This window comes from Mastigoproctus giganteus, chromosome 10 (assembly GCF_048544385.1).
Source record: "Mastigoproctus giganteus isolate SK-2022 chromosome 10, ASM4854438v1, whole genome shotgun sequence".
NCBI lineage: Eukaryota > Metazoa > Arthropoda > Arachnida > Uropygi > Thelyphonidae > Mastigoproctus > Mastigoproctus giganteus.
This window is the reverse complement of record NC_143584.1, coordinates 29,999,168-30,013,498: the sequence shown is the minus strand read 5'-3', so window position 1 is coordinate 30,013,498 and position 14,331 is coordinate 29,999,168. Positions and strand designations below refer to the sequence as shown.

The window sequence follows — 14,331 nt, the reverse complement described above, 5'->3', positions numbered from 1 at the left end:
CCTGAAATGTAATACGTTACATACATCAATGACCTTGTTTTTATTACAATTTCAAATTCTGCTTAGTGATGAAGCTATGTTTCATCTAGGGTTAAATATCTGGCCATAAAAGTTTTCAGGATCTGCTTGATGATGAACAAAAAGTTGCTTTAAAGTTTTGAATCAAAGATGTTGTTGATTGGGTGTCAAAAGGCGGGGGGGGCCCAATGTGCAAAAAGCTTTGTTGTACTTAATTTACTTGAAAGAATACTTTTCACCCTTTCAATTAAGGTCCCTGCAGCCTCTAATATTATTTCTCAATTTGTTTTCTCATCATGTTTAAATTTAGCCACCCAATTTTTGACAGTTGCATATGACAGAGCTGATTCTCCTAATGCATTTTCTGTCTTCATGACTATCCATGCTCAATGATCCCTTTTTTGTAGACATTTTTCCATTTATACAAGCTTGAACCCTAATGATTTGAAAAAAAAAAAAAAAAAAATTGTGTTATGAACTATAAAGGCTCGAATAATTGAAAAAAAATGTTCACCAAATATACATCTCCTTTCTACAAAGTTAGAAACTTCGCTTGCCCGCCCGCCCGCCCGCCCACCCACACTGTCAGACCCTGTCACGGACAGAGCACAGCAACAAATGACCTCACCAGTTTCCACTCTTGTCAGGTAAAAACAAGCAGCAGCAGACATGGGAACATTGATATTGGACATCTGAGGAGTGTAAAGTGATCCCGACCTGACAAATCCCAATTCTAGTTGTTCCGTGGTAGGAACATATCACCAACAGGATATGGTGAAAGCAGCATGAATTAATGGACCCATCATGACAGATATTAATACTGCAAACTAGTGGTGGAAGTCTGACAATGTGAGGAGTTTTCATAGCACACATTTGGTCCCCTGACACTGGTGGGTCAACATCTGAATGCCATAGACTTCTTGCTTAGTTTATCCGTCTGATAATGATTACTTACAGCAGGATAATGCACTTGTTTGGGAATGGTTCTGAAGTACAAGTGTGCTTTATTATGCCTTGTTAGTCTGCCCAGCGGCAGTATCTCAATATGATTGTGCACCTGTGGAAAGGGGTGAAATAAGCTGTTCCTGTTAAGGATCTGCCTCCATTCAGTCTGAGGCAAGTGTGGGATATGATCAAGTCTAGAGAAACCAGCATCCAGTGGAATGCTAAAGCACTCTGTAGAGTTCATTCCCAACTTGATGCTATTCTGAGAGCTAAAGGAGGTGCTACTTGCAATTAGATCATGTACACCTAAAAAACTGGCCATTCAATATATGTTAAAAAATCAGCACAAAGTGAAGGATCAAAACTTAAAAAAAAAAAAAAAAAAAAAAAAAAAGAACAAATTTTAATTTAATATATATAACATGAAATCATATTAACAGTGTTATTACAAAAGAGCTGAACATTTTAAAATTTTATTGAGTAAATTAAATGATACAAAAATCAAAACTACATTTCTTGAAAGTGTAACAAGCTTTTTTCCCTAGCCTATGAACATCCTGAAGCAACCACAACTAGCACTTCAAAAAAAGTGGAAAAGGAAAAGGCACAATGGAAAACTGATGTGGATAGTTTTTTAATTTGTTGATGCTGTATAAGCTTGCTTCCTTGCATCATATGCCATTACTAATACTAAACATAGAACTGTAACAGGACTATAGGAATGCTATCCTTTCAGTATGAAACCATTATCAAAAGTCACCTGAAAGGCTGAGAATTTAAGGAAACTAGATCATATGGTAACGATGGAAGTCAAATTGGGCAAGTTTTTATTTTGGACAGACAAACATTATTTCAGATACCATACATACGAAAGTTCATTAGGCGTATGTTAAGAATTTTGGTATCCCAATGTTTAAAAATGTTACAGCTAATATATCCATCATACAAAGTTTATAGTCATTACATAGTTCAGTCAGAATTTGTACATTAATAATGCAGTCCAGGTTATGATAATATTCTTTTATGTGTGTACTTAGTTCCATGCCATTGGTATTGGTATTAAAAGTGTATTGGTGCTAGCATGCAAGAGTATGTGAAGGGTTTTGAATAGCCAAATCTAGTAGAAGTAGAGCCTATATACTTTGCTTACCAGTCGACACAATCAGATAAACCACATAAACCAGCATGCCAATTTAAACCACATGTTATGACTTCAAGTGCTTAAGTTTATTTTTTCACATATTAATTTTATACATTTTTTCATTGAAGCAGAGACTGCACCCTCTCTTGTAAAAGTTGCTGTCAGCCTACAAGAGCCATTTCTTGACACAATGCCAGAACTACAATCAGCAAACTGTTCCCCATGAAGGCCATCCGTCATAGAGCCAAACAGGTAATAATCTGATGGTGCAGAGTTAGGCCTGTATGTGGGACATGGTAGTGTAACCCACCTGAATTCCACAGTTGTCTCCCTTGTCAGGATGCTGGTGTGTGGTGTGGCATTGTTGTGCCGAAGGAGACATTTTTCTTTTTTTTCCTGGCCTCACTCTTACAACTGGTTTCTTCAACTTCTTCAGTGTCTCAGCCAGCAGAAATGATTAGGTACCCTCCCACTCCACGAAACTCACAACTCCTCCTTCCTTGTCTCAAATGATGGAACACATGATTTTTCCAGCTGATGGCTGAGCGTTGTATTTCTTCCTTTTGGCAAATCCTTATGTCACTATTGCACAGACTGCCATACTGACTGTGGTTCACAGGATGTGCCCAGGTTCTCATCTTTGGCAATGATGCTGTCAATAAAATCATTATCCATAGTCTCATACTGCCCCAGAAGATCAGCACAATTCTCTCTGAACTTTGCAATCTGGCACATTAATGGAACCCATCAAATACAAAATTTCCTGTATTATCTCATATTTGCCTAGAATTATTTTCAATGCATCAATGGTTATTCCTATTCTCATAAACATTTCCTGGACCTTAATGCATCAGTCTTCACAAATCAATTCATCCACTCTCTCCTCATTTTCCACATTTGCTACAGTGCAAGGATGGCCTAACCTTTGTGTGTCCTTCAAAAAATTACCACTACTTAAAATGCCTTACCCACTGTAACTCTGCTCAGATCGACTGTCATGTCCCTATAAACAGTCTTCACACATTAGTGGATCTCAACTGGCACAATGTTCTGTGCATTCAGGAACTCAACACCACACTTCTAATTCAAATGCACATAAATGTTACCCTCCTTTTTCTTAAGACTACCAACAGCCCTACCACTTGGTGTCCAGCACTGAAACTTGCAGGCTACCGATTCTAATGTTTAAATTTTCTCCTAACGTCATTACATTTTGTATATAATATCACATAAGTGGAGAAAAATAGTTTGGAGGAATTAGTTCTAGAACAATCTTTATATAACAATATATACTGTACGAGTATATGTGTGGCTAAAAAGTATTTTAAGTTTCTTTTATTTTCTTGTTGGTAACACGCAGTAGTGGATAAGTTGTATCTATCTTATACAGGCAATAATGCTCATTTATTTATTTACTAAATGGAAATACACAGGTTGGTTCATAAGTAATGCATCTTTGGCCATAAAGTATAAGAACAACAGACAAAGTTAATTTATTTATTTACAAGTACTAAAATGGAACAACACTCAGGTAAGTGTATTGGCAAGAAAAGAAGTTAGTTAATGAATGCAGTGCATTATTTTTAAGATGCATTAGCAAACTAATAATTCATGAGAGATACTGGTATATGGATAGCCTATGTAATATGCACAAAAAAATTAAATAATTACTGGATTTCTATAAGTCAGATTTTAATGAAATTTGGAAAGGCTTGAGAAGTCATTCTAAAAGAGCTAAATATAAAATTTCGCAAAAATCCTTCCACTGAGAGTCTACTTATTACATGCAGGTGGACAAACATAGCGAAGACAATAGGCACTTTATATGCTCACATGCCTAAAACTATTCATATGCATCTGTGTTATAATTTCTATAGGTTGAGGTGCAAAAACACAGCTGTTGTGATTAATTAGGTTAAAAAAAAAAAAAAAAAAAAAACAATATTGTAACTATAAAGATAGCATTCACAATTTTACTACAGGTAGCAGTATTATTAACCAAGATAAAAAAAAAAAAAAAAAGGGAACGAAAATAATATTCATTTTGTTATGTGACTGAAAAATATTCACGCAGTTGTGGGCTACAAACTTTTAATATCAGGGTAGGTTGGATGTTTCTCCCCTGTTAAGGACATGGAAACATTAGCTAAAATGAAACTATTTAATAATAGCATTAGCATTAGTAGAGGCATATGATGCAAGAAAGCAAGCTTATTCAGCATTAGCCAAAAAAAAAAAAGCACACCACTCCCATTTCACCCCTCCGTTCGCTCGAAATACCTGTCCAGTTGAGCCTTAAATTTGTTTAGGCTATCAACTTCAACAACAAGTGATGGAAGTCGGTTCCACCAACCAACCACCCGCTGGCCAAAGGCAATATGGTTGGTATTAATCATTGTATCAATTTCTGTTACAAATAAAATAAAATTTTTTTTATTTTATTTTTTTATTATTATTTTTAATGCAAAAAAATAAAATTTTTTTGCATTAAAATTGGATAATTTATTTCTAAATTTTTACAGAAAGTTTATGGAAATTACACATTCATAGTGCTTTTACCTGATGTCTTCCATCGGGGTGGCTGTGCAATTCCACATTGCAACATTTGAACATAAATTTATTTTCATGTTCCTAAAACAAATCAATTTCAATTAAGCAAAATATTTATCAAAATTTTAAAATACATACATCTGAATATAGTTATTAACTGTTAAAAGTTGTATTAACTGTGCTAACTTTATTGAAATATTTAATAAAAAGTGCAATGATATTTTGACACTACAAGGCAACTAACAAAGCATTGCTTTTGCTTGAAATAGATGAGAATTATTATTTAAGAGGTGATAATACACAATATAATAGTTTTGCATTAGAAACACCACTGCACCACTTTAGCATGTAGCAAAGCCAGGATATATTTCAGCATAAACTTCACAAGGTGCTACGGTTGTTCACAGGTATGATAATTGATGCTAACTATATTGCACCCCTCAGTGTCAGATATCTGATGGTACTAGAGCTAGGTACCAAAAATCTATTCCATAATGTCCTACATATGTTCAATTGAGATAAGATTTGGTTGGTTTGTTGGCTACGGGAGTATTGAAAATTCAATGAAGTTTAAATTAATATGTATTAAAGAAAAGAATACAAGAATAAAGTAAAAAATATATATATAGTAAGGCAAGTATCATAGCTGCAATGCATTACAAACTACATGCTGCTCGAATAAAATATTGAACTAAATTAAAAATGTGTATGCAGAATGGCCAAACCAAGTAAGAAACAAACACAAGAAAAAAAAAAAAAAAACTTAACTACTGCAAGCAAGGAAGAAATAACTTAAGAATAACAGTATTTGGAACATATTCCTATACAATATCCTTATTCTTTAATTTAATTATTTTCTCCTTTTTTTTTGCTGTAGCTAAGCTTTTTCTTTATTTGTATTTCTCACTTAGATTGCCATTTGGCACTTATTTTTAATTTAGTTCAATATCATTTTATTCACATACACATGAAGGGTGAATATGCAAAACAAGATAAATCCATTATTAAAGCAATTTGAACTAAATATGGCAATAATAAGTGATGTAAACTTTTCAAAAGTGCTACTTAGTGGGGTTCAAAATAAGTTGCATTCAAACTTGAGGAAGTCAATGAAAATATAATTTTTTTCCAAAAAAAGTTGTATCCAGATCATGTATGACATAAATTGAGTTAAATCCAAAACATGGTTTCCAAGCATCTACAAGTGGTGGGGCTCACATTAAAAACCTACTGTGCATCCCATATATTACCGATACCTATTTTCTCCTTATTTATATTTGTCAGCATCGCCATTACTTGCTAATTCAATAATGGTAGAGGATTCACATATGATACAATTCTACTGAAATATTAGTTACTGTGAGTAAAGTTAACATAGGCAATAGATACAATTGTCCCTATGGAAAATATTACAGAAGCAAAAATCACAGTAAATAGTATTAATTAGGCAATTCAGGCATACTAAATTTTATTAAAAGGAGGTGTGAAACAATGATTGTGAGCTACAGTCACATCAAGTTTACGATTTATTTTGTATTTAAAAATGAAAACAACCTATTGTGAGAGGATTTGGTTTAAATTGCAAGGAGAGCCCAAAGATATGATTTTAAAATGATGTGCTGTCATCAGAACATCTTGTTGAAGGTAATGAATAAACTAATGGCTGCAACCATAAAGAAGATACTGGACCAGACTGTCAAGTTTAGATATCTGTAACAATGAAAAAGAATTTAAATAAAATAATTTTATTACAAAAACAAAATAATTTTAGAAGTGAAATGAAAATGTAAGAAACAGTTTACACCAAGTGAGGAATTTGTTTTAACATTTAAAAAAGTGTATTTAGGGGCAAATGGCACCAGGGGTTTCCTCATCTCCGTGTAGTTTACATTGTGGGTGAACCAGTTGACTGGAAGAGCCAGAGATTTAAAAGTGTGTGGACTTTGTATATGTGTGATGCCTTGTACCGTTGTTCTTCTGCTGGATTCTCAGCCAATGTGGCTGAGAATCCAGCAGAAGTGGATATCACATTCACGTTCATGGAGAAAGTGAATCTTCTACTGAATGCAAGACAGAACCGGATGAGGATTATATCTCACAGTTATTAAGGCCTGTAACACGATGAGAGAGTCAGAATATGAAATGAACCATTGGTACTGGCATTTACTAATGTGATCCAAGGCTAACTCTATAGCGTGCAGCTCTGCAGTAAATATGCTGCATTCAGAGAGAATCTGCTCCGATGTAGTGGTGTCTGTAAAGATAGTAGCAGATCCTACACACGATTCCGACTTAGAGCAGTCGGTGTACTCTGGTGCGAAGTCAGAACGTTCAGCTCGGTGTGCTGCAGGTGGACAGATGATGGAGTGTCCGACTTTCCCCAATTTTTAAGGGACAAGTCACATGCTGGAACATGAGCATGCCAGGGTGGAAGGGGTTTCTTTGGTGTTTGGGCAACCTTGTCTACCTTGATCTTAAGTTCTTTGAGTAGCTCTTGGAGACGAATACCAAAAGGACGATTGGCAGTCTTACGGGTGTTGTACAAATTTCCTCATTGTGGCTCAAAAACGAATGGCCACGTAGGATGGTCTGGCAGGGATTTCAGTTTTAAAGCATACTTTAGAGACAACTGCTTGCGCCGGAGCGATAACGGTGGTTCATTTTCTTCGACGTATAAGCTCTGGACAGGAGATGTTCGATATGCTCCAATAGCGATGCGGAGAGCCTAATGATGGATAGGATCCAGCCATCAAAGTACACTGTCTCTGGCCAAATTGTATACCAGGGACCCGTAATCTAGTCTGGATCGTACAAGCGCACGGTAAAGCTGTAGAAGGGTGCATCGGTCTGCACCCCAAGGTGTAGAGGAGAGAGAGAGCGGAGAATATTCAAAACTCTTGTGCATTTTGTACAGAGTTGACGGATGTGATCCAGAAAGGTCAGCTTTTTTTCAAATACGAGTCCCAAGAATTTTGTGTCCGCCGCTACTGGAATAGCATTTTGTCCAAGCCTTAATTCAGGTTCAGGATGAAGATTATGCTTACTACAAAAGTGTACGCAAACGGTCTTCTGCAGCGAGAACCTGAATCCATTAGACAGTGCCCACGAATTTAGGCGATCAATGGCTTTTTGCAGTTGTCTTTCAATAACCCTCATGTTGCATGACTGGCAAAATATGCTAAAGTCATCAACATAGAGGGCACTGTTTACAGCTGGAGGAAGTTGTTCCGTGACGGAATTTACTTTGATGGCGAAAAGCGTGACACTTAATACTGATCCTTGTGGTACTCCCCTCCCTCTTGGCTGAAGGAACGAGAGAGTGAGGATCCCACACAAACTTGGAAAGATCGATTGGCTAAAAAGTTTTTAATAAAAATGGGGAGATGCACTCTAAGACCAAGGCTATGCAAATCTTTTAAGATGCCAAATCTCCAAGTTGTGTCATATGCTTTCTCCATGTCAAAGAATACAGACACCAAAGGTTCGTGTTTTAGGAAAGCATCCCAGATGGATGTTTCCAGTCTAATAAGATGGTCCAGAGTGGACCGGTTCCTTCGGAAGCTGCACTGGATATTGGAGAGAAGGTCAATTGATTCTAAATACCATATTAAACGAAAATTAACCATTCTCTCCAGGATTTTGCACAGACAGCTAGTCAGAGCAATAGGACGATAATTAGTAGTGACTTTTGGATCCTTTCCTGGCTTAGCAAAGGCAAGAACGATTGCCTTGCTCCAGGGATTTGGAAACTGCCCTTCATTAAAGATTCTGTTATACAGAAGGAACAGATGATCCATAGATTTTGGTGAAAGATGCTTAATCATTTCATAATGTTTGCTATCTGGTCCAACAGCACTTGACTTAGAAAGAATGAGAACTCTTTTCAGTTCTTGTATAGTGAATGACCTGTTGTAGGGATAGACGCTCTTAGACTTAAAATTAACTGCCTGTTTTTCGATTTTATGTTTCAGGACCAGGAACTCTGGGAATATGAAGATGTCGCAGATATGTTAGAGAATGTTTCCCCAAGACAATTGGCCATTGCAGTTGGATCTGCAATAGTGCATCCATTATAATCTACGATTGAAGAAGTGTGGGATGTATATTTTCCCTTCATTTTCCGGATTTTATCCCAGACCAACTTAGTACTAGTGGACTGAGTAATTGATGAAGTAAAATGGATCCACGATTCCTTTTGACTCTGATGGCGGATGTAGCATGCTTTGGCTCGTGCGCGTTTAAAGGCTATAAGGTTGGTCGTGGTAGGATATCGGCGGAATATCCCCCACGCTTTGTTTTGAGCCTTTTTTGCTGCTGTGCATTGTGAATTCCACCATGGTTTGGGAAATGGTGGAAACCGGGCAGATGTTTTTGGGACAACATTCACAGCTGCTTGGACAATAATTTCTGTGATGTACGTTACTGCATCAATGATAGGCTCCTGACTGACGGTACTGAGGTCAAAATTTGCCTGATGTTGGAAGGCAGTCCAGTCAGCCTGATCAGTCTTCTACTGCGGTAACCTGAAAGGAAGACACGGTCTCCCACTGTGTAATGAGGTTATCACAGGGAAGTGATCACTTCTGTATGGGTTCTCCTCCACTTCCCAAGTGAGTGAAGGGAGTAGAGAAGGGGAGCAGATAGAGATATCAATGGCAGAAAACGTATGGGTAAGCATGTGGAAGAAGGTGTTTGTGCCAATATTTAGAAGGGAAAGGTCATTGTCATTTAGCATAAGCTCTATGACTCGTCCCCTTCCACTGATGCTAGCACTACCCCACAGGGTAGTATGTCCATTAAAATCCCTGAGAAGTAAGAAAGGGGGAGCCAACTGCGTTACAAGATCATCAAGGTCTTCATGGGAGATGTCAGTCCCAAGTGGAAAATAAATAGAGCACACGGTTAATAAAAATCCCACTGTAAGGCGAATTGCAACAGCCTCTATGCTCGTTGTAACTAGCAAGGGCTGAACTGGAGTCTGGTTGCCCACAAGGATAGCCACTCCTCCATGAGCAGGACCATCCGCAATTCTATCCTTATGAAAAAATGTGATGTTATGCATGGTGGTATCATCATTTGCTTTTAGATAAGTCTCCTGCAAGCAAAAGCAAACTGGCTCTTGCTTTTGCAGGAGAGCCTTGATGTCATCAGTATTTCGCCAGAATCCACGACAATTCCATTGTAGGAATTTAGCCATTATTTTGGCTTGGTGGGTCCATCAGGCGACTTCCGAGGTGCTGAGGGCTTACTTTTATCAGTCTTGGGTTTATCTCTTTTGAGGAAGTATGGACGCTGTCTGGTGTCCATTTCTTCCTCCACAAAGAGTTCCAAGACTGATTCGTCCGGTACCTCCTTGTCTTCTACACCCATTGTTTCTGATATTACGGGTGGCTCTTTTTTACCACTTGGTTTTGGTAGTGGTGGAGCACTAGGAGGTACGGATATAGGAGTGGCAGCTGATTGTGTTTTTTTGGTGGGCTTTTGTGAACTCAATAATAAATAGAGTGCAATCGGAGTGAATGACTCTCTCTTGGTGGTACAGTCATCTCTGTTTGTGTACCGATAGTGCACTTCGCAGAAACCTGAGCATATGAAGGCTTCCCGCTATTTATTGGTTGTATGTGTTTTCTAGCGTCTGGGTAGGAGATATTTAGCTCTGTTTTCAGATCTCTTTTTCATCCTTCCACCGCTGGCATGCTCTGGAGTAGGCAGGATGTTCTTGTTGGCAATTTACACAGATCGGTTTGGAAGCTGAACATTCCTTGCTCTTGTGGTCTTTTGCACCACATCGAGCACAGGCAGGGTTACGACAACCTGTTTGTGAGTGGCCATATTTTTGGCATTTGAAACACCTCAGTGGGTTTGGAATATAAATTCTCACTGGGCAGCTTAAGTACCCTGCCTTGATGGAACTTGGAGGCCGTGGGGTGTTAAATGTTAGGATGAGAACAAGGGTAAGGATGAGATTCCCATTCTTTCGCATTGATATTCTTTTGACAGCTGTCACTCCTTGTTCTTTCAATTCAGAGCAGATCTCTTCTTCAGAGACATGAAGGTCCCATTCTGAAATGACACCTCATGAAGAGTTCAAAGTTTTGTGGGGAGTTAACGGTGATAGGTATTTCTTCCTATTGATGTGGCTTTCAGGATTTTTTCCGCCTGTTTTATATTTACAGCTTCAACCAAAAGGTTGCCAGAATGCAGTCGTTTTACAGATTTGGGTGATCCTGCCAACCCTTCTAATCCTTTCTGGATAAAGAAGAGTGACATCTTTCCAAATGACTGCTCTCCGGTGGAATGGAGAATGAGGAAAAGTGGTGTCACTGATGGTAGTGGTGTATCCTCAGTTCTGCTCTTTTTGCAGAGGTGTTTTCTGTGGTTTCATCTCGATTAGGTAGGGGCCTTGTTGGGGCCCCAGAAGAAATAGAATTTAAATTACTCATATGAGTAAGATAAAAATTTCCGATGCCCTAAGTACCTCACCCATCATGGAGCCCTACGAGGGGACGCCCACTCGTGAACTAGCAGGTACTGCGTACACGAATGGGATGCCAAGTTCGCTTAGGAGCACCATACCTATGTTTCCAATAAGCCTTGATCCCGTCCCAGGACCAAAGGGAGTGGGACTTATTGGAACGCAGTTGACCCTAGCAATAAGAACCACCTGCCGAATGATCCCAGTTGGGCCGGTCCTGGACCACCCGTCTTGTCGAAGCAGGGGCCAAAGTGGTGTATTAAGGCTGGGCCCCTCAACCACCAGGATCTCCCTTTCTGAAATCCATGGGTTGCGGTGCATGGCTGCACACGACGAATTCCAATAATGTAACCCTGGAATCAAAGTATGGGCGTTGGAACCCAGTGATGCTAATCTGGAAAACCAGCAGCATCACTGGGAGGTCCCCTCACCACGTACAGGTGCCCACGTTGAGGGGAGAAGGCCGAAGATTTTTTGGGGGGGGGGTAGATAGAAATATGGAGCCGAAAGGGAAGGCAACTCCAGTTTACAGTAGGGCATGCCCATGCCCCACCAGAGGGAAGAAATGGGGTGGCAGGGAGGAGACAGTTTTCTGTTCCCTCCCCTCCCTGCCAGGAAGAGGTGACACAGTGAGCTGGCTAAGGCTGCCAATGTGGCCTGTGTGCAGGGGTGGGAGCAGACCAGACTGCGGGGTCAGATCCACACTGTCCAGGAGAACTTGAGGCCCAGCAGAGGCAATTCAATGTTGGTTTTGCCAAGAACAATCATGTCTAGGCAGGTCTTAAAGTTCTGGGAAGTGGAGTTTTGTCACTTCTCGGAAGAGTTCCAGTTTTGTCCTGCCTGATCCATCATGCAGGACATGCAGAGGAATGGTCAATATGCATACAAGTTCTGGGCAAACTTGGTGAGTGCTATATACGAGGCTTCGTCTTCCAGTAAGCAGTGTTCCCGGTTTTTGGGGTTGAGGCGCACTTGGGTGATTAATTGAACACGAAGATCTTCATAAAGTTTGCAGTCATGCATCTGGTGTCCCCAGGTCTCCACAGAGCCACATGCACACATTGGGTTGTCTTCAAGTCCCAGAAGGTGTCATTTGTGGCAGACCGCTCCGTGTCCCATTAGGAGATATGTGCTGTACGATCCAGGGCAAAGCCATGCCGGATACTGTGGGTATATTTGCTGTAGATTGGGGAGGAACTTCCGTGTGACTACCCCTTTTGTGGAGGTCATCCAGTGCTGCTGCCATATTGATTGTAAATAGATCTGGAGTCTTTTCTCCACTGTCCGATTTGCAGTTGGGTCTGTGGTGTGTTTTTTAATGTTTAGTGAAGCATTACCACATTGATCTACATTTATACAGGTTGGCAACATTTAAAGGTTTTGCTGAACTCTGTCTTCAGGCCAATTTAGCCAACCTATATTAAGTATAGAATGACATAGCACTTCTTCAATAAACATTTTAAAACAAATTTTCACATGGTGAGAATTTGTTTTAAAACGTTTGTTTTGGTATATTTCATTTAACTTCTAATAAAGGTAGATCACAGTATCACTCCTCTTTCAAACAATTAAAATTAATTTTAATTATATTTTATTAAAAAATAGATTTTTAAAAATTAATATTTTTTGAATAATAAAATTACTTGGGACAACCAACTGAACTTTATTTACAAAAATAAGCCAAGAATGAAAAACAATATACTACTTTTTTCTACCCTCAGAATAAAAATATAAAGATAAAAATACACAAGAGAAAAACAAGTTAAAATCATGGAAGATAAAATAAGTTAAAATCTCAAATGTAAATAAGAAGCTTTCAAGGCAGAGCACATCTTTGTCAACTAGCTAATGTATGGCACAATAAGGCACAGATAGCAGGACTGTCGTAAGATAAAGGGTAAACCACAACATGTTGATACTACAAAAAATAAGAAAAATGCAACTAGTCAGGATCTGGTGACAATAAATGACATGCATTGACAACAATATTCAGTCCAGCAATGGTCAATCAAGTAAAAATTTGCAATATTAATAGCCTCTTGTTAATGGATATGGTTCTACCAAATCTCCTGACAGATTCACCAATGTAGCAAAGTCCAGTCGGTTGTTTCAAGTAATTTTATTATTGATATGATTCCAAATGCACAAGGATTTTTTTTAACTAATATACATACATGTGGTACCCACATGTATGGCATCATAAAGAAACTATAGAGCCTATTTTTGATGGAAGCTCACAACAGACAGCAAAGCTCATCACATTATACCTAAAAGTTTCAGACTTAAGATATTTTCTGCTGCTTATATTTGTGAGGGTCCTTTATTTGTGCCTTGAATTGTTTATAAGGGGCACTGGAACAAGTTATTTGTTATTTGGGTTTTTTTTAGGAGCATTAGCAACTAAGGCCATATTGCTCCGGGATATGCGGTGGTCATTCCCTTGACCTTTCCGCATCCTCCGTATTTGGTGGTGACGGGCTCGAACCCCGGTCTAATCAAGAAGCGTGTGCTACGCACTGCTGCTCCTTCCCACCCGGCTACGGAGGCGCCACTGGAACAAGTAGGCAGTATCCAGGTTGTACACAAGACTGATGACTTTCAGTAGGGTTTTAATAAAATATATTTAAAAATTTACTTGATTGCTTGATTACTAGTTTGCTTCTATGAATGACTAGCTATTCTCCTTTCAATGAGGAGCCTACTGATAAATTTATCTTAAACTTAAGTATTTCTAGAAGAACAAGAGAAATTTACTTTAGTATGATAATTAGAACACTTCCATACGATACTCTCCAAAAATTAAAACAAATAAAAGATTAATGCAAAATGATTACAGCAAAAAATCAATTGAACACAATTCAAAAACACTCCGTGAGATTCAAGTTCACAGACTCCATAATTTCCATTCCTGTGATCATGACACATAGTCAAAACACATTGTCTGTTTCAGAAAGGGAAACCATTTAGCAAAATTTACATTTAACTTTAATTGATTGTGTTCAATTGATTTTTTACTGTAATCATTTTGAGGTAAAAATTTATTTTATTCTTCTACAAATATTGATATCAACATAGAATGTATTGAGCCATAGCTCTGTTATATACTATCTTAAACTTAAGTGGAAAAGAGTTAACAGTAGACTAATGACAACTCTTGAACCTTGGCATGAAAGTTGTTATATTATCCCATTAACCTCCCACA

General features: G+C 38.4%; 1 protein-coding gene across 1 annotated transcript in view; it reads right to left on the bottom strand.

The window, feature by feature from the left end:
* The window catches only part of LOC150078926 (F-box only protein 31-like), a 94,584-nt gene that overhangs the window by 35,635 nt on the left and 44,618 nt on the right, over positions 1–14,331 (bottom strand). Inside the window, exon 5 of the mRNA XM_090382890.1 lies at positions 4,664–4,735. Coding sequence (XP_090239016.1) covers positions 4,664–4,735 — 72 coding nt within the window. The remainder of the gene's footprint in view (positions 1–4,663; positions 4,736–14,331) is intronic.